Here is a 26,904-nt window from a genome sequence, read left to right on the forward strand (position 1 = left end):
TCTTTTAAGCCTATTTATTTATTCATTTTTAACCAACTAATGGTACATTTTTACGCATTTGTCTGCAATTTTACCAACAGCAGGATGACCAGTTAGATTACAGTCACCAACCTTTATATTTTGGTTTGAGAGCCTCTCACTTCTTGCAGTGTTCGCTCCGCCTTCTCGCCTGTCTCCGGCGCTGCGCTTTAAATAGCAGCTGTTTAAAAGCTCCTCACCATTCTCCCGTCTGCCGTGCAGCACGCAGTCCCCACTCGGCACCGCAGTCCTCCCCTTCCATCCACACATTTCTTTAATAACACTCCTGCACATCTCGCTATGTCGGCCGCCAGCACCGAAACCAGTGCCCCTTTGCCCACCGCCGGCAGCCGCGTTTTCTTCCAAGGTGCGCCCGGAGTGGGCTGCGTGGGGTCCGGACCCATCAATGGGGAAGACACGGTCCAGAAGAAGCAGGGCAAAGTGACCGTGAAGTACGACAGGAAAGAGCTGCGGAAAAGACTTGTCCTGGAGGAGTGGATCATCGAGCAGCTCAGCGTGTTGTATGACTGTGAGGTAAGTCGAAAGAAACTCCAAAGCCGCACACGGTTGTGCGCTCTTGTCACCGAGACGGCTGGACAATGAACAGCCCTGGATGAAAAAAAGTGGCCCTGCATAGCTGCTTTGTTGTTCTTTGAGAGGTTGTGTTTTTAAATCTTATCTTTTTGTCGCCTTCAAAGACGATTAATCGAAACCGCTTTATACATTTCTCCTGTTTGGTCGACTTTGCTTTTTATGTTCAGTTTCAGTGTTGATTAGGCAGAACTGCAGCAGCCGGACTACTCTATCACTTTAGATGGTTCACTGCGTTTACAAGAATGGCACCTGAATAAAGTACGTCCATGTTTCATCTGACCCCAAATATTTTAGCCGGTGTCTCTCTGTGCTCTGCCGCACTCATACCAGCTGGCTTGGAGATACAAAGCTGTGTGGTACTCATGTGTCATGTCCCGTGTAATTTTCTCCCTTGTTAAAGAGAAAGAGGGATGGCTGACTCCACGAGGCTGAGAGACCGGCGAGAGAGAAACCGCACGTTTGCGCTTTTTACGCACCAGCCGCGTTGGCCATGAACGACCGAGACGCGCTTTGTCTCATTATTCAGTGTGTGTCGAACGAGTAACCTCATCCTCACACGCCGCTGTGAGATCAGCCCGTGTAACAGGCATCCATCCACCTCACGTGCATTTACCTCTCCATCCTCGAGAGCGAAACCTCACAGGCTCATGATGTGATGGTAGTTTTCTCCGCGAGCTGCGTGCGCAGACAGCACGCGCTGGAAACCAGTATTGTGGCAAATTTCTGCCACAATACTCGTTGTGGGGGACGAAAGGGGTGCAGAAAGAGAGCCGATCTATAAGTCATGTCCAAGTGAACAGAGCCAGGCCTGGGGGATGGGGGAAATAAGAAGGGCAGTGGGTTAAGGACGAGCTGATACCATGACTTTCGTTAACAGCCAATCAGCTCCTCTGACTCTGATTCCCCCACACCTTCAAGCTGAAGGTCTCCACAACTATGCACACACATACAGCCTTACAGTATGCCTGTCGCCACAGACTCAGCCAATCAGAGACTAAATAGGGGTCTGCGAGCATGTATGCACATGTGCATGAATCAGGCAACACAGAGGAGCTGAATTTTATTTAAACATAAGGTACAGGTGTGGGGACATGAGTATGTCTCATGTCTGCAGTTGTAGATGCGCATGTGGTTGTTAATGAATGCAGAATGTTGACTCTAACAGTAAATCTGAGAGCAGTATGTGTGTGAATATGCAGAAAGGAAACTTGTTAAAATTACAGCAGGATGCTGAATGTCATAATGTCTTTTTCAGTAGTTTGTTCTTCTGCTATTTCTTTCCCACATTTAATGCATATAGACCTCATGCATGCCTTCTGCACATAGAAGTACCTTAGTATGATTTATATAGCTGTCATTTTGTTTGCAAGCTTTCTGTTTTTTATGGTTCTGCTTTGGTTCATCCCTGGCTTTCTCAGAGTCTGCCTGAGAGCAGACTAGTTTCAATTTCAAAGCCATCCGAGCTCTTTGGCTGTGTGTCGGACTGTCATCAGCAGGTGTGCTTGATCTACACAGAGGTGACTGGAGTATTTGATGTTTGACGACGGCTGGAGTGCACTGGCCCAGCACCGATCTGTATTTTGGACTGTGATTTGCTTCATGCAAATGGATATTTAGATAAACAGGAAAACACAGTAGATCAAGCACGTACGCAAGCTCTCGTGATTTCCAGACAGAAAGAATTCAACACTTTTCTAAGAAAACACTGCTTTTGGTCGACTTCAGTTTAATGACAGAGTCCCTGCAGTGTAGATTTCAGCAAAGATATTCCCAGCAGCCTTACACCTCCTCATGTCATGTCTTTCACACGGCAAATGGGATAATATCACATGGTAATCCCCTGGCTCACTGGTGTTGTTGCCAGTCTGATGTCACACTGGATGCTGGAATGAGATCGGTGTTGTTGACTAGTGTTAGAAAGACAATGAAATGAAACCAACACATCAATATTCTCCATTATTTTGACACAGTATCACTCTGCTGCATTGTTCAATGCTTTCTTTCACACAACACTGAAAAAAATATTCTTTTCCCTCATAAAGATGAAGCAGTTATTTTGCATAAGGTGGAACTGAAATAGATGAAATCCAAGGTTTATATATTCAAATAATTAATCATTGAGGAAAATCTGGGCTTAAATAGTTTTTTGTGTTTATGCGCATTCATGTTCATTTCATTCAGGCTCTTATGGCTTTGCTGCTGATGTTTGCTCAAATGACTGTAAGCATGAAGTCACACACATACCCCCTTCATGCCTGTTAACACCTCAAGAGCAGGGCCCAAGATAGACCAAGGTGTGTATTTTGTGTTTGTGTGTGCACGGATGATAAATCGAAGTGGAGGCTACTGATTTGAGCGTGCTGGTCAAGCTGAAAGGTCAGCCACTATATCGGTTTCATGAGAAAACCTGATACTAGCAATCATCACAGAGGTGTGGGTATGCGTGTGCAAGTTTGTGTAGGCGGTGTGGTAATGTGGTGATACTGAATTGTAATGGACTGGAAGAAAGGTGAACTCAGAACAAATAGGATTATGTTTTTGGTGAGAATTTCACTTGTTCCCTGTAACTGTTGCCACAGTGCTTGCTTAGTAGCTGGAAGACAAATTGTTTAGAAAACAGTAAAGGGAGAAAATGTGTGTCATGGAAAACCTTGCCGTCTCATCAGAATTGAACTAAGTACTGATGATCCTCTAGCATGTCTAAGATCCAGCTACCAGCACCTCCAGGAGTGAACATATAAAGACATCCTTTGTTTAAGCAATAAAATGAAAATGTAAGCATTCATGGGAAACTTGTGCTGTAATAATATTGCAACTTTGATTTTATATTGATTAAATAAACCAGATATACATTTAGCCATGCAGGATGCCAAATTCTGATATGGAGAGGAGCTGGCTTGTTGATAGCTAAATGGTAAACTGAGCAGTACTTTTCTACTCTAACTGAGCACTCAAAGCACCTTTTATAAAATCTTCATTCAGCCAATCACGCACACAGCCTAGCCGGCAGGTGAACCACCGACCTTCCGATTGGAAGACGATCCTCTACCTCCCGAGTCACAGCTGCCCCTAGTTTTCACTCTTTTCCAGTCTCTCTGTATAAGTTACTCCGGTAGTGGCTGACAGGAGAGTATTACCGGACTTCTAAGGAGACAGGCGAATATTTTCTCTTATGTTGAAACCAACCTTTAATCTTAAAATGAACAAGATATCAAAATATCAAATTTGCCTTTTTGGCTTCATCTCATATATATATTTATTCCCTAAGCCTCTGTCTTTTTCCACCCCTCCCTCTCTCCCTCTGTGCCTCCTCTTTGGGTGAGAGGATAACAGAAGGTGAGTTCTGTCAGAGATGGATTCCCCTCTGCTCTCCCGGGACACGTTGCCTCTGTTCATTTTGGTGTTCAAAGGACAGGGAGGAGAAAAAGCAGAGAGAAAAAAAGCAGGAGGGGATGACCCAAAGAGGGAGAGGCGCTAGAAAGCTGAGGTCCTAAGTGCTCCCACTGCAGCTCTTAATATAGTGAAAGCCTTGACTATATTATAGGCTCATTGTAGTGCCCAAAGAAATCACTCACTGTTATATTACTTTATATGTGTAAAAGTATTAAAGCTTGAAGTGTTAATGGAACTGCTAACATGTAAGTTCACACTATGAAACACTTAACCCACAACCTCTCCTAGGGCTGCACCATTATTACGTAAATGATAATCATAGGTTTGTTTGTTTTTTAATCAATATTCAGTTTTTAGTCAAAATTATTCATTTATGCTAGCGACAAAAATTTTTTTATTACAAAGTTGTGAAAACATAACCCTGCTTTCATATCCATTTTGTGTGACATTCCTGCAAATGCACAAATGCATCCAAATTAGCCCTCCTCACCCACCTAAAGTGAGTGCATCTCTTAGAAGTCAAAAAATAAGCAAAACACAAATAACCTAAAACAAAATCCAGTCAACATGGCACTGCTTCCTGTTAACTAAAGCATCTTTGCAGACAAATACAGTGTTTATTCACCTCTGGTAAGTGCATTTGTATTAAGCAAAATATAAAGTCTTTCATTCTATTCGGTGCCTCTACATAATAGATGTTAATAAAACTCAAAACAAAGACAGCTTTGAGACCCCTCTATAGCTCCCTGGCAATGTTTTGCATAGGAAATAACATGTGGTTTGTCCAGTAACTTGACCACTTTCCTGAAACCCTCGTTTCTCACAGTGCTTATTAGATTCACTTTGCATTGTTTCTCTTGGCCTTCATGCATTAATTACACTGCAGATGGTGGCGTCTTTTCACCCAGTCGAATAACTTAAGGGAAGATTATGGTTCAACAGCAGTTGAACCACAATCTTCCTGAAGGGGGCATGTGGTGTGGCTGGTGTGTTGGCCGCTCTTGCTGGTGCTGTTATTGGTCCATCAGCCAGAAGGGCAAATATAACATTATATGTAACATTCAAACAGCTGAAACCGAGTGTTAAAAACAGTGAACAGTCTCCACTGTAGTCACTGTGTGTTATTTTCATGCTGTTTCATGCATTTCTGGTGGTTCTGCTGTTGCTTCCTTCCCTGTTCCGGCCCACTTGTCAACCAAGCAGCATTTGACCGTCACACAGCCTCATCCATGTTGAGCAAAGTGCAGTTGGGATTTAGGAGCAGCAACTCTACAGCACTCTTTTATTGCTCCTTGGTTTACATCACTTGCCCAAAATCCAAAGTATTTCCAACAGCAGATGATAAGCTGCTTTGAGGGATTCAGCCTCTGCTGTGCCAAATATTCCAATTCTGTTGTATTTCTGTCCTCTAACATAGTACTCGACCAGACTTGTCAAAGAAACGTCAAGCTCCGTGGTGCAGGGAACAGCTGTGATTGGCTTGTGCGGGTTTATTTGCAGGACGCCAAAATCATGATTGAGATTCGATTAACTGTGTGATGCCGTAGCCTCTCCCACAGTCAGAGACTTGAGTAGACGCTGTTGGACTGCAGATTAACGCCGAGGCCAAGCCGAGGTGATTAAAAGGCAGAGTTTGTCAGCACAGTGACGAGACCGTCTGTCTGAGAGCACCTGAGAGCAATCGATGAATGAGGAGAAGCTTTAGGCCTTTATTTGGTGTGTAAGAGAAGAAGAGAATAACCGAGACAAACAGATTGCTAGAGCAGTAAATATGTTGTTGGCTTGCGTACCAAGCTCAATGTGTGTGTTCTTCGGGGGGCGTATGCTGTAGAATAAGGGGAGAAAGACACTGTAATGCCCTACTTTTCCGTGGCTCAGCTTTAATAGAGCCCCACTCAATGAAGCTCATTCATGTGCACAGGCACAGACACTGCCAGCATACAACACTTGGCCCTGAGGCCTTGTGTGTGTTTATGTCTGCGTCCATGGGTGTGAATAAGGCCGTGTGGGCTTTTCGGGGCCATAATATCCATGGCTGAGCAGTCGGGGGTACTTTCCATGCATTGATAAGCATCAGGACACACACACATACACTCACAGGTCAGTGTACAGACGAAATGGAGCACGGACACTTGAGGAAGAAGCATTTTTGTTCTGGATAATACTAATGTTTCTATCTCCTGCTCCTTTTCTCATCACCACAATAACAGCGGTTGTTTAATTTCTACACTGTTTTGTGTAGGAGGGTCCCCAGGCGGCCTTTGTGTGCTTTGGTAGTGGACAGTGGAATCTGGATTCTGTCCCCCTAGCATCAACTTCCTGGCAGAAAAAAAGAACATCATTATCTCTCTCCGTCTGCATCATTATCCCCTCCTCCCTCTGCTTCTCCTGTGACCTTCTCTATAACATTTCTCGTTTGCCTTTTGTGCATGTGTGTATCTGTGTGTGTTTCCCCCCACATTGGGAAGCAGGAACAGTCATATACTATATCGTGCAAGCCTCGTGTGGTAGCTGCTGAGGAGAAGTAAGGAGTGCAATTCAAGCCAAGTCATTAGTGGCGTTCAATAGGTTTAGCAATACCATGCAGAGGGTGAACACGCATATCGGCATATACAAAGACAGGAGCATTATGTTACCACTGAAGTTACTGGATATACTGCATGTATACACAAACAGTTACCGGCACTAGTTTAACATTGTGGGTCTTTTATTTTCTGTTTTGCAAGCCTGTGAAAATGTGAATTCACCACCCACAGCAGTTGATGGATGTGATTCCCCTCAGTGATCAATCGAACAGGTCTCACTCTGATTGATGGCAGGATGCTGGCTGGGCTGCACTGCCTCATTATTCTGAAAACTGGTGATCTTTGCTACAACCTCTGGGTCTGTTTCACACCGATCAAATGTGCTTTTTAAAATCTGTGAAAGGTCGAGATTATACAAGAAGGTGGGTCTAAGAAGGAGGAAAAAGGGGACAAACCTGAATCCAGAATGACCCCCATTTAGTAAATCATTACTGCCAAGACTGGCAGACCCACTTGGTAGGAGATTTCACCGGTAAATTGGATAATTGTTTTACTGAGTGACCCTGATGTGTTTATGGATCTGGCGAGGAAGGTCGCTGTTGTGTTTACTTATCTTCCATTCAAATTACACGGGCAAAAATAGAAACCGATGGGGTCTGTGTCCAACCACGTGCTGGCGCATTTCGCATACCACCTGCAGACACATGCATGCGCTGCTAAACAAATCAGAGGTGTTGACAAGAAGGCCTTTTAGCAAGCAGCTAAACACCAGCTGTTGAAACAGTTATAAACACAGTGGCTGCAGAAAGGTATCAAATATCTTTTTCAAAAGCAAAACTCAGCATGAAGGTTTTATTGCTTTTTTTTTTTTTTTTCTCCCTCTATAGTTTCCATCCTGGTGTAATTTCTCACTCTCATGTCAACTTCTGGTGCAGTCTGACCCCATCTGCTTTTTTGTTTTCCTCCGCCTCCTCATTTCTGTTATTTTTCTCACCAGGACTTATTCTACCATCTGTCTCTTAAGTCTCCTATTGATCCTAATCACACATGTCTACAAGTTGAAAGGTGGGACTGATACATCTGTACTATGGTAAAAGTTTATACGTGCCACTACGTAATACAGCTGAAGTATATTGTGACCTAACCCAGGGAAGATGTGATTGACAAGCAAACAGAAAAAGCTAACAGGAAAAGAGGAGAAAAAGCAAGCAGTCTTCACCTGTTGTTACCAGGTCGAACAACCAGCACTGGCTTCACCCTGCCCAGGGCTGTGAAAATATATTTGCCCTCTTCCTGATTGCTTTCTTATTATTCACACTTACATGTTTCAGATCATCACACAAAGTTTGGGATTAGACAAAGATAACCAGAGTAAAAACAAAGTTTCATTTTTAATTGATGATATTTGTTTATTTGTTTATTTATAAGGAACCCCATTAGCTTCCACAACAGCGGTTGCTAATCCCAAACCATCAAATACAATCAAATAAAATGCTACACAATAAAGTGAATGCAAAATATCTGCATAATTTGGCTATTACATCCACAGTGAGGTTTCACAGTTGTGAAAATATGAACATATAAATATCAATAACACTGAGACAAAATACACAAATTTCCATTACAAATGACATTGCCCTCTTACAATATTTGCAATAATTCAAAGCTGTTTGAATAGGCTTTTAAGCTATTTTTGAAATTATAAATAGAATTATTCCACTTGAAAGATGCTCTAAATATAACAGAGTTTTTAAGTTGCTTTTAACTCGAGGAATTACTAAATTGCGGTTTGTTGAAAATCGTGTATTATGATTATGTTTTTCATCTGGATACTGCAATTGAGCAGAAAGAAAATGTGGTGTGTTAAACAGTATTGCTTTCTTTATAAATACAAGCAAGCCATAGTATAATTTAGCTTGCACAGGAAGCCAAGCTTGTGGGGATAGGTTAATTGGATAATCCAAATTGCCACTAGGTGTGAATGTGCGAGTGAATGTGAGTGTGAATGGTTGTCTGTCCCTATGTGTTAGCCCTGCGACAGACTGGCGACCTGTCCAGGGTGTACCCCGCCTTTTGCCCTATGACAGCTGGGATAGGCTCCAGCACCCCCCGTGACCCTGAAAAGGATAAGCAGAAGCGAATGGATGGATGGAGGAAGCCAAGAAAGTTTATCATGCATTTTATCTATATTTGTATAGTATTTGTATAGTACGAACACCTTAACACTAATCTGTCTGATATCATTTGTTAAGGGACAACAAGTTATCCAAGCTTACCAAAGCATGAATTTACTGTGATTAACCACATTTTTTTGAAAGTTAAGTTCAGTTTGAGTAGCCATACCCAGGCCTGATTACTGGCAGACCTGTTGAATCAAGTAATCACTTAAATAGAACCTGTCTGACAAAGTGAAGGAGGCTAAGAGATCTCTGAGAAACAAAATCATTGATATCTGTCAGTCTGGACAGGATTACAAAGCCATTTCTAAGGCTTTAGAACTCCAAGGAATCACAGTGAGCACAAATGGAGAAAACTTTGAATTTGATTAACCTTCATGGGAGTGGCTGGCCTATCAAATTACTCTAAGAGCACAGTGATGACTCATCCAAGAGGTCACAAAAGAACCCAGAAGGACATTTAAAGAACTGCAGGCTTCACTCGCCTCCGTTGAGGTTAAAGTTCATGATTTAACAATAAGAAAGAGACTGGGAGAGTTCCAAGACAAAAATCACTAATGACCAAAAAGAACCCAAAGGCTAGTCTCACATTTGCCAAAAACAAAAACATCTTGATGATCCCAAAGAGTTTTGGGAAAATATTCTGTGGACTGATGAGACAAAAGTTAAGCTGTTTGGAAGGTTGGAGTCCTGTTACATCTGCTGTAAAACTAACACAGCAATTCATGAAAACAACATCATACCAACAGTGAAACATGGTGGTGGTAGTGTGATGGTCTAGGGCTGCTTTGTTGCTTCAGGACCTATAATCAGGTTTATCCCATTTTTTTTTTTGGTCTGCTTGCATGTTTTCCACATCTTTCCTCAACTCTGTCCTCACGGTACCTAGAGGTTGCCTTTCCTAGCAAAACATCTGTTCAAGACCTTAGTAGTGAAACCACCAACATCATAACTTCAGATATTAAATATGTGTACACATACACATATGAAGAATAAATGTGGACAAGGTGAAAATAAAGAGATCTGGAAATGACAAATGCCTCTTTTCCACTTGCACCTTCTGGGCTCGACACGACTCTACTCCATACTCATTTCAGTTGTTTTCCACAACGATTGACTACCACCTTATTGTGGGTGGGTTTGATACAGCAGCGCTTCCTGTCTTGTGATGTCGTTTGTATGCGACACAAACACAAAACAACAATGGAGGACATCAGGCGATGGTGTATCTGCTGCTAAACTGATGGTAAACATCTGCACCGTATCACTGGACCTCAGTGTTGGTGTATATGTAGCTATTTCCTAGTTGCTGGGTTTCAGAGTTGAGTTGCTTTCATGACTCATCCAGTGATGTCACTCCCTGACGATGATTGGCATGCAGTCTATTGACATCACATTTTCAGCTCGTTTGGAACCCCCAACTGAGTAGGTACTAAAAAAGTACCTGGTACCAGGTACTACCACCTAATGGAAAACCCCAGTCGAGTAGAGCCAAGTAGATACTAGTGGAAAAGAGGCTAAATGTCTTCAGGTTATTAACTTGAATTAGACTGCTTACAAATGTAGCCATTGAATCCCAACATGTAGTGGTACAAGAAGAAAAATGACAAATACAAGGCATCTCAGTCCTAGTTTAGTAGTGGTGTAATTTCCATTTTACTAAGCTTGAGCTTTGAACCCAAACACTGATCAAAGATGATCATTAAAAGAAGAGACTAAGGAGAACCAGCTGCAAAATGTGCAACCAGCAATGGGGAAACGGAAAGCTGCTGAGACCATGAAAAGAAAAGGCGTTGACTTGTCACACGCGCACACTGATGTTCTTGTCTTCCTATGACATCTCCTCCCATCCCAAGATGATCCAGTTAATCAGTGGTTTCTTTGTAAGCAGGCCAAATCAATTCATAATCTGGCTATATGTAAACACTGACTCAGTTTATCTGGTTGGCACAGTGAGAAGATGCAAAATACCGTCGTCATTCGCACGTGTCTGAGAAAAGGAAAAGGAAGAAAAGGAAGACTGTTGTTTTGTGTCACGGTCCTGGGTCTTATGGCCCAGTGTTTTGAGTTTTAGTTCATTTTGATGTTTATAGTATGTTTAAGCTCATGTCTCCTATGTTCATTTGCTTATTAGTTCCCTCTTGTGTATTTCAACCCCTGTGAAGTCTCCCTTGCCCTTCGTGTGTTTCATGTCTGTTGTCTTATGTTGTCATGTCTTCCTCTCATGTTTCCAGTTTTATTTTGAAGAGATCTCGTGTTTTTATATTATGGATTATGTTTTGAGTCTTTTGTTGTACTGCTTCCTGTTTCCCTAGATTTCAGTTATGGTTACCATAGGTTTAGTTCTTTGGCTTTGTAATATGGCTTCCCTGTGTTCCATGTTATGTCTACTGTGATGTTTTTGTACCATGTTTCAGGTTCCTATGTTCTGTCTCCCCAGTTGCTGTTGAGTTTGCATGTTTAGATTTCAGTCAGTGAGTTTCCTGTTATACTTTGAAGGTCCATGCCTCATGTGAGTGTTTCTAGTTTTGCTTCCCTTGTCTCGTCCAGCCTGATTACTCCCAGCTGTGCTCTCCTTCTGTGTCTCATTCCCCCTCGTTATCCCTCAGTGTATTTAAGCCCCATGTTTCTCTTTGTCAGTGTTGCGTCCTCCCTCATAGCTGTGTGATTTTTCCCTGTGGCTCCTTGTGCTTTAGTTTTCCCAGTTTAGTTTATTTTGTGTTGTTTTTCGTGTCCCACTTCACGCCAGCAATAAAGCTGTGTTTTTTGAGTTTACCTTTTGACTCTGTGAGTTTGCGTTTGGGTCCTACTCTTGCCTGCACACGGCCGTATTGTGACAGTTTTGACTCTCAAAGTCATGGGCGTGTGCTCATATATGGGCGTGTGGCTTGTCTACCTTTGCATGTGCTGCATGACATTGCACATTTGAAAGCAGTTAATGCAACTGAAAAACAAGCACTAGAGATGAAAGAAAATTAGAACAAAGAGGGTGTATTATTTTTATCAGTTCTTAACCCTATGTTATTATACTCCCCAAATAGCTGGCCAATATGCAACATGGCTGCTTCTGCCCCTGGTGCTCATGATGTTTTACATCCAGAATGACTGAAAGTGCTCATTTACACTCAGGGCAAAGGTCCAAATGGGTCCCAGCTGTTGACCCATTAGCCTCAGGAAGAAACTGTCTGCCTGATAAATACAGTAAAATAAATCCTGTGCAGGATCACAAAACTGTGAAATAAAGTCACAAAACCGGCACTGGCATTTTCATGCTTGACAGTCTACTGTAATTTTTACTCTCTTTTTTAAAATCAGGATTTAAAGCAAAGGGGAGGAAGGGTGATGTTAAGTATTTTGATTTTGTATAGCAATAGGGTAAAAAGGCTTGTGTGTCAGCTGATGCTGTAAGTATTTTGGGCTATTGAAGAAGAGACTGTGCAAGGTAGAAGACCTAAAGGCTCTTGACAAAACATTAAAAGTATATATTTTTTTCTGTGTAACTACCTCTGATGTTTGGGAACACCTAGACTTTAGTGATGACATCATGCTGGTATCCCTGTCTTTTGCAGATGATGTTATCTTTTGAGCTATAATGGAGATTATCTATGTATCAGCCATGTAGATGGATAAGCACCTACATCTCTAAAGGAGGATTCAAGGCATAGGTAGTTATTAACCTTAAGTGCATAGCCTCTGGAAAGGATCTTAAACTCTTATATAAGCACAGGTTGGTATGGAAAGCTGAGGTTAAATGTCGCCTCTTTCTCCCTGTCACCGGGTATTTTAATGTCTCTGGCTTTCACTTATAAGTGATTCAAATGGCCCATTTGGCATTAAAAGAGCAACAAGCATTTGAGAATACTAAATCCTAACATGGTTTTATTTATTTATTTATTTTTAATTGTGCTTTATCAGCCTAATGTACTCATACGCCAACCATATTCCATGACCTCAAACACATAGGTAATGATTACAGTCCAAGAGGGGGGATAACTTCAAATATGATGTATTTGACCTAACACTGGCAGCGTAACGAGTTTCCAGATTTGTCTCTTTGGTGTCATTAAAAAAATAATAATTTAGCAAAAGATCCTCATTGATGAAGCTACCTCAGTATATCAGTCACATGACTTGCAAACATTTAGAAAAAGCCCAAACAAACCAACAAAACTGCCGATTTGTAAGGCTAATTTCTCAACTGATAAAAAATATTGGTGAGAGTTTGAGAAATGTGGAGAATGGTCCATGGCAAAGTTATCCATCAGGCTTTGTTTGCAAAGTTAGAGAAAAATGTAGCAATGTCACAAACAGTGGTGTTACCAGTCATGGTACCAACCTATTCATGTATGCATGTATATATGTCTGCATGTACTTCATCTCCTCCTCAACAGTTGAGCCAATCTGAATGAAACTTTCTACAAACGTAGTCACACTTATAGTGATTATTAACATCTATATGTATATATATTAAAAAAGATTTATTAGAAATACAAATTCTCCTGGTTTTCCTATGTATTATGTTCATCTTCATGACATGCAATGCAATGTTACGTTGTCCATTTGTATTTGTTCATTGCCCGTGCCTAACGTAAAGGTCACCAAAATTTGCATCCACGACAGAATTTTGAGATTGTTTGAGAAAAAGCAATGCCCACCTGGCTAAAGCCAGTAGTGTGTGTATATATATATATATATATATATATATATATATATATATATATATATATATATATATATATATATATATATATAAGTGTATATAACTCCAGTGTAAATCATAGAATCATATGGCATGATGCAGCTACACAGAATACAAAATTAGAGCAATTACCTTAAAGACTATGGGTGGGGGACTAGTTCTTCCAAACTGCAAAGGTATTGATGTATTAATTGATAGAGAGTGATATGTGGAAACTCAAAGGGAGAGACCATTTATGACACAGAAAAAAAGAAATCAGAGGAGACTCAGCATAACAGGGCAAGGACATGGCTTCAACATCAAGTTTTGGCCATGGAGATAAAAGCTACTACAACACCAAAGTGGAGAAACATCAGGGGGAGAATGATTAGGACATTTACATCACAACGAGATTCTTAAATTTAGTATGCACGATCATCTGTTATTTTTAACTGAAAAGTTCCTTTGAGTATAATTCCTCCCCACAAGCTTATTTCTCTGACAGTTCTCCTCCCTGATATACTGTGTCCTCCGGAGTACAGCTGAATCAGCGTGGGAAAGAGCTTTTGCTGCAGTAGCTAACTTCACCCAGCGAAGTCACATAATCTATGCTGTATGGTTTCAGCAAATTGCATCGCTGGAGGGCAAGAAGAAGGTGCTGGGAGGTGGGGGTGAGTTAGGAAGCGAGGGATGCAGGAACGGAGGAGAAGCCGGCCTTTATTGGTTACTGTTCCAAGTAACTTTTTGCTTTCCCCATGCATTGAAAGAAAATCCTTGTATTTAGTTGTTTTACTTCTCTCCCGTCCCTGTTTTCCTTATGTTTCCTGTCCTGTCCCTGCCCTGTGATTCTTTGCATTCTTTGTCACACTGTAGTGTCTCTTACTCGGTTTAACGCGGTCTCTGAAGATGAATTCATCCCACCTTGAGCTCTTGCTCGCTTTGATGTGACAGCGCTCGGCAGCAAAGAGAGGAAGAAAGCTGAGCTGTGAGGTTTTAGTGTTGCGCAATCCTCCTCTTCCTTGCATTCTGCATCATCATCACAAGTGACCCACTTATCTGTGCGCTCCCCATCTCCCTGTATCTTATTATCGGCTCTTATATATTGTAATTAGCAGTCTCGTACATGGTCTCTTTTGTTTCTTTTCACATTTTTCCTGCCTTTTCCCCCCTTTCTTTCATCTCTGCGTGGTTGCTAATTTAACACAGGCCTACATTCCTTGTGTTTGTATTTGTATTTTCTTTTTATTTGTCAGGGAAAATTTACAAAGCCATTAGTCTCCTAAGAGAAGAGATGTACTGTACCAGATTTAGAGGCAAGCTAATTTCCATCCACATTCTCTGGGTCAGACAACAATAAAACAATGTAATGACATCATCAAGAAAGAAATGATACTCATACCAATGAAACAAACAAGTGCATTTGTTATTTCACTGGTCTAACGTTTGCTTATTCTTCTTCTCTGTTCTTCTCTTTAGACATGTCTCCTTGTTTACAATACAGGGTGAAGGTTTTAGCATCTCTGCACGATTAAAACTCTTCCTACGTTCTTCCTTTCCCACCAGCTCTTCCTGTCAGTCTCTGTTATAAGCACTGCATCACATGCATACAGAGCAGTGATTAAAGAAGAGGCGGTGGTATTATCTTATTTACTACATAACTCCTCTTTCAATCCAGTTGAGCCCGTGTTTGTGTGGTTAATATCGGCTAACACATGAGAGGGATCAGTCAATGTCAGCCACCTTTTTTGCACGTGTTACCCACTGAGGGTGGAGACTGAACGTTGTTGAGCTCTTTGTACTGCAGCAGATCTATGTCTCTCTCTCTTTCTTTTACACACACATGCACACTGAGGATTATGATCCTCCAGGTAAAGTGTCTTTTTGCGATGATGCAACAGCACTATAATAATCAGTGGCACCATTTTATCATAACGCCACGCTTGAATTTAAGCTAGCAAGCAGGAAGCCATAAAAATAAGCATAAAGATCCAGACCTGCAACGTGAGGTTTCATGTGGCCCAAGGGGTAGCAGATCTTGCACTCCAGCTGCTAAGTTCCTCTGTGAGCGTGTTTGCTGCTGGCTGTGTAAATATCTTTGAGTGCTCATCGTCTGTGAGTTTGACTCTGTTGTTTTACCTTAGAATATTTCCATTTCAGAGAAGCCTATGCTTGAAAATACTCTCAGCTGTTATCCATTATCAGTTGCCACTACACATAAAGACTTGACTGAAGTGTTTAATGAGGCAGCTGAACCACACTGTCAATCTGTGATAACAGGACCGAACAGAAAGTCAAATCAAACTGACCAGGAGGATATGCATATCCTGCAAGAGTGGTCTGCTGAATCACACCAGGGTACATTAACATGTCTTCCTTTTGCTTTATTGCAGAGTCGTGGCAGATCATGTGTTGTTTCTTGGATGAACTGAAAGCAACCTTACTGAGACATTACCTGGCTCAGCTGAAAAACTCACGAAAGGTCATGTGCTACTCCTCAAACAGAATATTTCTAAAGTGAAACAACATTCGATCGCGGTTTCATGTGACTCGTTAATTATGTCTTCAAGTAGGATTTGCTTCTGTCCAATGTAACTGGTAGATCTAGTTCATAAAAGTGGGCCATGAATAGGAATAATTATGAATCACTTGGCTGAGTGAAGCGATCGCCCGTAACAGAGTTTAACTCTTTGTTCGCAGAAAACGTTTGAGTAGTCTGAATAGAGTTTGCGTTGAGTCACGGGGTTGGGCCGCTTAGATTAGCTTTGATTCACCTCATTGCGGATGAAGCAGACTGAAAACGCTGCTGGCTGTTTAGCTGTCGGTGAATATGAGTCTGGCAGACATGCATGCCTCACTTCGTCTGCATCTCTGCACGCAGCAAACACACACAGGCTGGCAGTGTTGCTCTCCGCTTCTCTGTTTTGCCTGCTGGCTCTCACACGTCGTCTTCACAGAGTTGCCTTCATTACAACAAACACTGCTCCTTGTTATCTGTTTTTGCGCACACCATCCTCTTCGCACAAACTCTCGCTCTCTTTTTCTAGTCATCTTTATATCTCCCTTCTGCATATGCAAACAAAAACCAGCCGTCATCTGTGAAAAATGCTGAATCTAGGCCTCTTGTGCATAAACAGGCGTTCACAGTTTCACAGCACTTACCATTTTTTCACATTTCTGTTTGTTTTGTGGCTGCCTGTCACTCTCTGCCATTGTGCCTTTTGTCATTTTGTATGCTGGTTAAATGGAAAATTATATTCCCGGTAGCAGCAGGTGTGACCTTAGCCATTTTAGGCTCGCGATCATCTAGCAGGACAACATCTTCAATGTGTGTGTTAGGTGTGAGAGCGTGTTTTTTCCATTCTCACCATCTACACAGTGTGTTTAATACACTTAGGGACTGTAATGCGAAGCCCAGTGGTGAGTGATTCCCTGTAGAAGATTGATGGTAGCAAAAACCGGCGTGGGTGCATGTGCGCGTTTGTAGGAGCCGGGATTTTGTTGGCGATAGCCTGCAGTCACGCCTGGCGAGCAGGCCGTGTTTTTAGTCATCACCAATCACAGTGACAGGGGGTGACGGAGTGCCTGCTGACAAGTGGAATATTCAGGGACACACACACAAACCCACACGGAGCATTCAGGGTGAAGCGAGTGATTGATAGCTTGGCACACAGGCAGGCAGACAGACTTGTCCTTTGCCCTCAAACATCTTAAGAAGTAGGTCAGTCTGCTAAATTTATGATCCTGACACGTTTTCACTTTCACATTGTTACTCATTCGAATTCATGCTTTCATGTTTATTATTAGGTTAAACCAGCAAATCACAGTACACAAACTCATCGACACTGACCGAGGCCATGATCTCTGCACTCCACTCACACGTCTGAATTTGCAGGTAGCTGCTGTGAGGTGTAAACAACATGACCTTCCAAGGAAGGAGGCATGTTTGATGATTTGAACTTTTAGGTTTTGTCTCCACTAAGGCTATGAAACCCAGCCTTTGTCTAAAATTTTTAGAGACAACAGCAAGAATATTTTTATATTGAACAGTCTAAGATTTCCTTAAGGACCAGCTGAGCAGAGTTTTTTGTCACCTATTTTCAGCTTTAAAAAAAATGCAAAATGTAGAGGAAGCCTGGCACTGAACGGTTTGACCTCTCTTATATGCTTATATTGTAAATACTTAATTTCTCTTTTTAAGATTTATATATAAATCACTGTAATATAACATCGCTGTAATCTCATCTTTGAAATCAGCTGGCTAATATCATGTGGTTCCCCTTAATACAGCTGCTAAATCTGTGGGAACATGGGTGCGATTCCTGGAATTCTGGCACCCTGATGCTGCCGGGTTTGCCGGTTTGGGCCTCAATAATGGTGCAGTTAAGGAAAACAGTGGTTGGAGATTTTGGTACTAGTAAAATTATTGCAACTTTGTGCAGTGATTTTGAAATCTTGTTGCCTTTTGAAGTGGTTGTTTGAAAGGTGGGGGCCAACCCTGCCACCACATGCAGAGAGTTTCTGTCTTCAAGGCAACTTTGGTTCACCAAGATGGTGATAAAACAGCAATAAGATGGAATCAGTCTGGTATCATTTGGGGTCAAAAGGGCAATTACATGAGAATTTGTTTGTGACAATACGCCAACTAACTGTGGTAACTCAGCAAAAATCACAAATCTGTTGCTCAAAGGTATTTATTCTGGATCAGGATGTCAGTTTCCTTGCAGCTTTATCCCTACTGGGGATAAAAATAATTTAGTTTGGACATGCACATGTACACCACAGCTGGGGAAATTCCACACAATTAACACAACATATGCGTTACTTTGCAGCCGGTTGCAGCCTGACTCCAACTGATTCCTCAAATCTCTCTGCATTTCTAAATAAGACTGGTTATTTGCAAATCTGTCTGGGAGTGATTGCAGTGAGTCTGACGCAAGCTGCCATTGTTTGAAGACAGGCTGACTCGTGCACCAGGAGACTCGTGCAATAACAATTAAGTGCAGTTATGAAGAATTAGACAATGAGCGAATGAGAGTGATGTGACCATTTAGTCTACTGCAGAAAAATTATCACTAGACAACCATTACTTTTTTGTTTTTCCAATGAGCAGTTTTTGCTTTTTAGGAGTGCCCTCATCAGGAGAGGTGAGTTCAAACTTCAACAATGTTTTTAAAGTTTCCTAAGAGAACATTCAATAATCAGTTTTAAAGAAATATTTGATTACCAAACCAAATCGTGTGAATTTCACCAGTCAGTTACTTCCACTCTAGCTAAGAATGCTGCATTGCAGATTTAGGAAATAATCATTTTACACAAATAAGTATTCTGATCTTGAGGTTTCAAGCAAACATCAGTGCTTGTGCTTAGCAGGACAACACACACAATAACATTACCATCATTTCACCACCTCACATTAACTCAATTTTCTCACTTTTTTTTCCCTCTTCATCTAAATCAATTTATCCTTCCACTCCGCAGTCTGAAAAAGCTCATCTCCTCTGATGATTAGCATTTTTTACACAACCTCTGTTCTGTGGTTCCACCACATACACACTCATATGCTAATAGGTGGCAGGCTTTGACATATTCTGACCCTTTCCCGGCTTTGCTACCTTTCTTCTCAGTTTCCTCAACGAGTGAGGATTTCAGAGCGAGACCCTCACGCTAAGACGTTTCAGAGAAAGAGGTGCTTAAAATGCAGGTTGTGTAAATGCCTGTCAGGAGTAAGGATCGAGGTGGGGTAGCCTTGTGTTTGTGTGTGTGTCTACGTGTGTGTGTGAATGTCAAGTGTGTTTGAGATGAAATATAGATGAAATATGATCAAGCCTGTTTAAGATGTGGTAGAATTTTTTTTGACTGTGTAAATGGGTGCTATGATGGGATGTTTGTGTATATGTTGCCTAACTAAAACAAGAACACGCAATAAATTTGCACTAGTTCATCAGTAGTCAAATGTGTGCATATTGCAGCACATTTGTCTCTTGGAATGTACATTTTGTCTTGCAGGCTACTTTCAAAGGTATAACTGTAATCTAATTTCATTCTGTGCATATCGAAACACCCACGCAAAACTGAGCAGTGACTGAGCTTTAATGCTGAGAGCTAAAATCAAGCCATCCTTCCATCCTCCTGTCCCTGTGTCTAAATACCAGTGCATGCTCGAGGCTTCACCTTACACAAGAGTCCTCTGGGAGGCTTACACAAACACACGTGCAACTAAAGAACTAGTCGCTTTTATTAATTTTAGTTTACTGCAAAAATAATGATAGATATCATCCTACAATTTTTATGGAGGACTACTAAGGAATGTTGTTTAGTATGCATTAGATGAGAAAGGCATTAAGGCTGCAAGTCACATTCACTTAAAACCATGGGTTTGATAATAGAGCCTGAGCCAGGCTCATGTGAATGTATCATAGCATTATAGCCTTCCAGTGTGATGTGTAGTACAGTAATATAGTACAAAAGAAAATAAAGATGTTTTCAGTGAACCTTCACCAAGACTGTTCAATAAAGTGGTAAAAAAAAAAAAAAGAGCACTGATATCCTATAAGTTCATCATATAGCTGTCTCTTAAATTTTATGGCCGGTAAAGACTTAATTTACAAAGAAATAAATTATTAACATACAAATAGTTCAGTAGGTAAGGGTTGGCAAAATCTTGAAATCTGAAAGCCATGGAGATTTGGGTGTTGAGTTTCCATATAAGTGACAAAAAGTTAACACTTGGCAGTTGATAGAAGGTGATTGGGGGTATATTTTAATGAACATGTAGTAGATAAAGATTCTTAGTCTTTTATTTATGTATTTATTTATTTATTTTTAATTAATGTGCAAATGCCCAAAATATTAATCCAGTATCAACAGTGTCTTTGTTGATGCTAGAGAAAGATCATAGATTTGGTAAATGGAAGAGAAAACACTAATTACCGGTTTAAGACACAAAGTCTTTCCTGTGCAAAAGAGTGCAGTGACCTACATGAGCGTTGGCATTAGATGTAAATTATAGGGAATAATCTGAAATGGAAATTGTATATATTCTAGGGATGGTGGAGTGGTATAGTCACAGATTGTTGCAATTAATATGGCTGTTGATAAAGGCCACTGCTTGTATATACATGGACACTTTGGCTTCAAAACCCAAAAGGAAGAATTTGGATGATACATCATGCGGTAGCTGGGAGGAACAGTTTGATCCTCCCTGCGCCGTCCGTGGGTAAATAAAATGAACCAGTGAAACAGCGGACCTTTGAAGTGGCACTGAGCTGAAAACAGCCTTTAACCACTAAATGGACCAACCCACAGTAAAATGACATTTCCATATGATGCCTGTTCCAAAAAGCTAAATGCTAAATATGCTCAGCTTGTTTGCAGCTTGAAGTTCAGAGGCTCAGACACACTGTTTGTATAAACTGTGTATAATAAGTGTATAATATTCTTGTTTTCCGTTTTAATTTCTTATTTACTCCTTCACATATTTATGTGCTCGTCTTCCACAAGTTCCTCTGCTTGAGCTGCTCAGTAAACCAGAGTGTCTTTGTGTTCCAGGAGGAGGAGATGCCCGAGGTAGAGATAGATATCGATGACCTGCTGGAGGTCAACAGTGATGACGAGAGAGCCAGCAAACTGCAGGTATGTTCTTTGGGCTGCATTTGTAAGTCCTCAGAAAATACATTGTAATCTCATATAGGAGATGAAATAAGGCGAAATAAGGTAAGTGGGGTTATCAGGTAAAATGGGACATTCATGGTTCATGCATCTCATCTATGGTATATATTGTATATATCTTAGCTATAAATACATACAAATATACACTAACATGTACACATGAACACAGTTGTACATGTATACGTTAGAGGGTAAAAGAGGTGTGTTGATATTGAAGTAATAGATATTGGCGTCAAACTAGTTATCACTAGTCTGACACTGAAGAATGTCAGACTAGTCATTGTAGACAATGTTTCAATGTAGACAAGAGCAATGAACAAAGAGAAGCAAAGAGGATCAGAAAGTAACAGAAATGTGATAGAAAGGATGTTTTCGAGGGAGGCTATATATATATATATATATATATATATATATATATATATATATATATATATATATATATATATATATATATATATATATATATGTATATATATATATATGTATATATATATATATATATATATATATATATATATATATATATATATGTATATATATATGTATATATATATATATATATATATATATATATATATATGTATATATATATATATATATATATATATGTATATATATATATATATATATATATATATATATATATATATATATGTGTGACTGGCCCATTTTTTGGCAGTCAGTCGGCCCATTTTACCTGAACAATGTCAAAACTATGGGACAGCCCAAATTTCAAAACAGTAAAATTCTATTATACCAATCCAATACCAAAAAAAAAAAGCAGCTGAACACAGTTAAATGTCATACACAGGGTTTTTTTTTTTCTTAGTGTCCAAAGTGATTAACCAGAAATTGTCCCAGGTTACCTGAGTTCACCCTAGTTGTTCCATAATGGAAACACTCACCTTAAAGTCAAATTTTCCATGTGACTGCTTTGTATGGTATCCTGTTTCTGTTGGCTCTACTGTATGGTGGACCTGTCCTCAAAGACAGACTGATGTCAAACATACATAATCATCAGTCTTTATGTTGTCTGAATACATTACCGCGGTTTTCCATATCAACAAAAGCTAACCAACCAATCCAACACAGACAGTGCTGGGAAATGTCCCTAAACAACTCTCTGTTTTTCCTTTACCAATTTCTACACAGGAATCATTAATAGACTGCTACAAACCAACAGAGGTAAGTCTTCCGGTGAAGCTCTCTTTTCCATGTCCACTGCTTGAGATCAGTGACCTGAAATTATTGATCCGCACATGCAGTATTGAATTTGTAAAGTCACATTTTCATGCTACTGTCACCCTGACCTGAATGAAACAAGTGTTAGATGGGCCCATAAGCTACACAGAACACATACAAGCACACACAATTTAACTTTGTTCACACTGGCGCTTGTTTTTGAGTGTGCGAATGGGTGTGTGCGGGTAAGCTTTCAAGTATCTGGGTTGGGGGAGTTAGGGTTAAGCTATTTTGGTGATTAAAGGTGGTGCAGAACAATCACATTACCTCTACATACGGCCATGTTGCCCAACATGGACTGCCCATCTGTCATCTGTGACTGTTTGCATGTGTTTGTGCGTGGCATTAGGTCAGCCTGTTGAAAAAATGTCAAGGTCACTGGCATCTGAGATAACAGCAACGTTCAGCCAGGTTGACAGCTGCTGATACGTGTCACTCCTACACATCCGTACTCGCACACGCGCGCACACACACACACACACACACAGATTGTAATCCCTCGAGTCTGGAGTAGCCCAGATGCCATTTTGAACACAATCCCACATAGATGACATGGACTAAGGACAGTGAAAAGCAGAGGCAATGGAGAGAGAAGGTGAATTGTGACAATTGGAAGCAAATGATGAAGAAAGGATGAAAGTAAAAGAAAGAGAGCACTGTTGGTGAGAGAATGACAGGGGATGAAAGAAGCTGTTACAAATGGTGAAGGATAGATGAGACCTCTAGATCAAGGAGGAGGAAAAGAAGAGAGTGACAAGAGGAGGGAGGTATCAGTAATTAGGGCACGATAAGTGTCACCTCTGTTACAATTGTGAGGTTTATATTTCAGCACATTCTCGATCCGAGTCACACCATCGCAGACTTTTATAGAGCCATTAGATCAAGATGAGGAATCTTTTTCTTCCATCCTTTTCTGACTTATTGCCTCATAAACTGGCATTTCTTTTTTGTGACTTAAAAAGCAATACCCATATGACTGGGGTTGGCCAGTGTTTGTTTTCTGTTTGGTACAAATTCTTTTTTTCCTTTCCTACAGTACTACGCTTAAGACTCTAGCCACCACTCATTTTTTATGTTTCGGTGCCAATAAACCAGATTTCCTTGTAATTAAAGTGGTCTTGAACAACAGTACTTCAGGCTTTCTGAAGGTCTTTCAAAGTTTTCCTGTTGCTTTTTCACTTATTTTTAGTCCAGTCATTATACCTGACTATTTTCAGAGGAATGTTTTTGGTTTGCTTTTGCTGAACACAGACCTATGAATCATCTAAGCATAAAAAAAGCACCAATTCAAGGAATGAATCACTGTTGTGTTTACACATAACAAATAACTTTGCAATTACCTGTTACAATTTTTAATTGTATCTTTAGGAACTGTGTTATTAGGTCATTCGGCAGAGTAAATATGGTTGTGTGTATAACCTGTTTTCTGTCAGTTGTATATTTATTAAGCCATTAGACAAAGGATTCAGGATTCAGCCTGCAAAATCAAACAGAAACTAAAGAAATGTTATAGATTTGAATTATGGCCTTCTGATGCAAATCTCATTTGATAATTGCTTAAGCTCGATTTGTGTGTGTGTGTGTGTGTGTGTGTGTGTGTGTGTGTGTGTGTGTGTGTGTGTGTGTGTGTGTGTGTGTGTGTGTGTGTGTGTGTGTGTGTGTGTGTGTGTGTGTGTCTGTTTAAATCATTTTTTCCTCTTCTCCCTACAGAACTTTGTCCGTGAGCTCCTCGCAAGGATAAGGGGAATGAGAAAACTTAGCGCTCCAACCAAGAAGGGCCTATAATGGCTCAACCATCAATCAGCCATAAACTCCGTCATCTCCTACTTAGCCCGCCATACATGGACTGTCATTAAACAGAATAATTTATCAAAACATCAGTAACTGTTCTGCAAACATCTGCTGTATAATCCATGAATATAGCACTAGTCATTCTTTTCACGATCACAATAACAAGGTGTATTATAATATTTGACTGTTGAAAGGTACATAAGTAAAGCAGAGCCAAAATGTTTAAATAGTCACAATATCTGGAATGTGCCAGAACTGCAACTGTGCTTTAATACAAACACCACCTAACTTCATGTGTCAGAGCCATGTAAGCTTTTTAAACCACTCCTACAAACCAAACAGCCATACAGAATAAAACGCCAACAAAAACTTTAAAAGAGGTGGTAAAAATAGTTGCAGTAGGTGTGAAATTAGCTGTAGCACTATTTAAACACAGTGCTTCTTGATCTTTTTTTTTTCTTGTCCTATTTTTACGGAGGTTTTTTGCTATTGCGTCTTTCTTTTTTTTTTCTAAAGTACTGTATGTTGCCATTTCTTGTTCACGTGATTGAAATGTGGTCTTCGAGAGTTTGAGTTCTTGTCACCCTCTTTATCCCTACTCCATTATTGCTTGCAAATGTAAGGGAGCTCTGTGGTCTTGTGTCAAGTTCATTTAAAAGCACAACACATTAATACATTAATCCCGTCGTCTTTTGTGATGTGTAAACTCTGGAAAGAGTGGGAACGTTTTATCAAGCAGTGCTAAAATCATATCAAGATTTTCTTTTTTCCTTTTTTTGTTACCCAGTCTCCTAGTATACTTTTCACCACAGCAAGGCATGATGGGTGTTGCAGCTCTCTGTATGAGACTACAAAAACCTGTATGATTAGCAGCCTTTTGCTCGTCATTGTACATGTTCATGATCTCCCTTATTGGAATACATATCAGTTGGTAGTTTAGATTCAAGCTCAACACCCAAACACTGTAGTCGTTTTTACACCCGGTTCACTTAATTCTGCTAACTTGTCTCTGTAATAGCGGTTGATGTTGCCTTTAAGGACATTCAGGATCAGTCCACTTTTTACTCAGCACTGAACTTAAACTACTGACGACTTGAAAGCGTAAGAACAGTGGCATAAGAACCCCGGAGGACTTGACACTTTAACTTGCCGACAGAAGGTGTGCCAAAACTGGGATCCTAAAATGTCAAACATCATGGAGGCATTAGTCTGCCGCAGCTCCTACTACAGAGATATCTTTGGGTGGGCTCAGAAGTTTTAGTAATTCTTTTCATGTTGCAGGAAAACTGTGTTACAACTGAATATAAGCAGGTTTAAGAGGTGGATTTGTTTTGTTGCTAGTAAATTTCCCTTCAGCAACACACTGAAAAATCTCTGGTACAATCACGAATCCCTTACAGGGTTGTGCCCAGTTTCATTTTGGAATAATTAATCGTATAAAAAAGGAAGGTGCAGACTAAAACCTGCAGTTTGATATAAAGTATAAACCCACAGCTGCCAAAGACAAAAGCAGGGCAATGTTTTAGTTTAACATAACACTTGCAAAGCACCCTCTTGCATGCTAACAACAGAGACAAGGTATTGATGAAGAGTATATTATAGACCTATAATCAAGCAAAAATTTTAAAAAAAAAAAACTTTTTTGACATAGCTACCATGTATGACTTTGTAAAACCTTTTGTGTTGAGACAACGTGACGTCACGTTGGAGATAATCCAGGAAATTTTAAAAAATGGTGCTGTTTTTGATGTTCTTCCCAGACTTTGGTTAAGTTATAAAAGGCGTTTTCACTGTTGACTGGTGACTGAGAAATGTGTCTGCAAGAAGTCTGTCTCTCTTGACTGATGGAGTGGATGCTCCAGAGTTGCATCTTCTATTTCTCTGTCTGAACTGGGTTGGATACGTGTCATCACTCTAAGCTAGCAATGGTGAGTTTTTCTGGCTCGGTGAATTTGGAGGAAAACCATGAAGATGGAGACATTACGGGCTACTGAGATTCATATCAAGGTACTCTATAGGATTTTCTGTCAAGAAATACTTCAGGGGCAAGTGGCAGATATTTTATTATTTATGGGATTTCATGTGGAGAGTATTTTGAAAGTGTCCATATATAGAAAGCTCTATGTTTGCATGTGTTTTTAAAGTAGCATGTTGAGGGGAACATTTTCTTGGCCTAAAGGTTTTTATTTCACAAAGTAAAACACTTTCCTTTTTTATACCTTTATTATTATTATTATTATTATTATTATGATACAAAAATGTTATTCAGTTGCAGTTTTGTTCTGTACATCCACAATAAGCTTTCTTCTTTTTAAAATGTAATGTGGTGTGGTTTGTTTTTGCCGATAATAAAAATGCAGAATGACTCTGTACTGTTTAAGAAAATGTTTCTACTTGTCTATTTCTTTTCTACTTCCCTTCTACTTCTAGTTTTCATTTTACTTGACATGCAAAATGCATTTGTATGTTTCATTACAGCCACATTTCACCATTTGCATAGTCTTTTCTCTTGAAACACTGCTCTTTATTAGATAGATACTATATTAACTGTTAGCTTCTCTTAGCATGGTAAAAGTCTTCTATAACCTAGACTTATTTACACTTATATTTTTTCCAATGACAGCTTGAATCACAACTTCCTTTTCAAGTAAATTTTTATGCAATAGGCAGTTGACTGAAAGACCTGTGTTTTCAGAGTTTTTTACAGAACCAGACAGCAGCAAGATCCATTCCCAAGTGTCTCCAAAGCACAAGAAGGTGTTAACATTTATGCACATGATACAGCAACTGCAACGTCACTGATTACTTATGGCCCCAG

General features: G+C 40.2%; 1 protein-coding gene across 1 annotated transcript; it reads left to right on the forward strand.

Annotated features, from left to right (window-relative positions):
• The first annotated feature begins 208 nt into the window (after nucleotides 1–208).
• ppp1r14c (protein phosphatase 1, regulatory (inhibitor) subunit 14C) lies at nucleotides 209–26,326 on the forward strand. The gene is made up of 4 exons (XM_080882667.1): nucleotides 209–552; nucleotides 20,934–21,017; nucleotides 22,206–22,238; nucleotides 24,006–26,326. The coding sequence occupies exons 1-4, from the start codon at nucleotides 319–321 to the stop codon at nucleotides 24,078–24,080; spliced, it is 426 nt and encodes a 141-aa protein (XP_080738793.1). The 5' UTR covers nucleotides 209–318; the 3' UTR covers nucleotides 24,081–26,326.
• Nucleotides 26,327–26,904: the final 578 nt, after the last annotated feature.

Source organism: Rhamphochromis sp. 'chilingali', assembly GCF_963969265.1.
Source record: "Rhamphochromis sp. 'chilingali' genome assembly, chromosome: 5".
NCBI classification, from domain to species: Eukaryota; Metazoa; Chordata; class Actinopteri; order Cichliformes; family Cichlidae; genus Rhamphochromis; species Rhamphochromis sp. 'chilingali'.

Excerpts from the sequence above, each read along its gene's own strand:
- ppp1r14c (XM_080882667.1), top strand. The coding sequence starts at position 319 with ATGTCGGCCGCCAGCACCGAAACCAGTGCCCCTTTGCCCACCGCCGGC. Across the intron at positions 553-20,933 it reads GCGTGTTGTATGACTGTGAG|GAGGAGGAGATGCCCGAGGT; the intron begins GTAAGTCGAAAG and ends TTTGTGTTCCAG. Across the intron at positions 22,239-24,005 it reads ACTGCTACAAACCAACAGAG|AACTTTGTCCGTGAGCTCCT; the intron begins GTAAGTCTTCCG and ends TTCTCCCTACAG.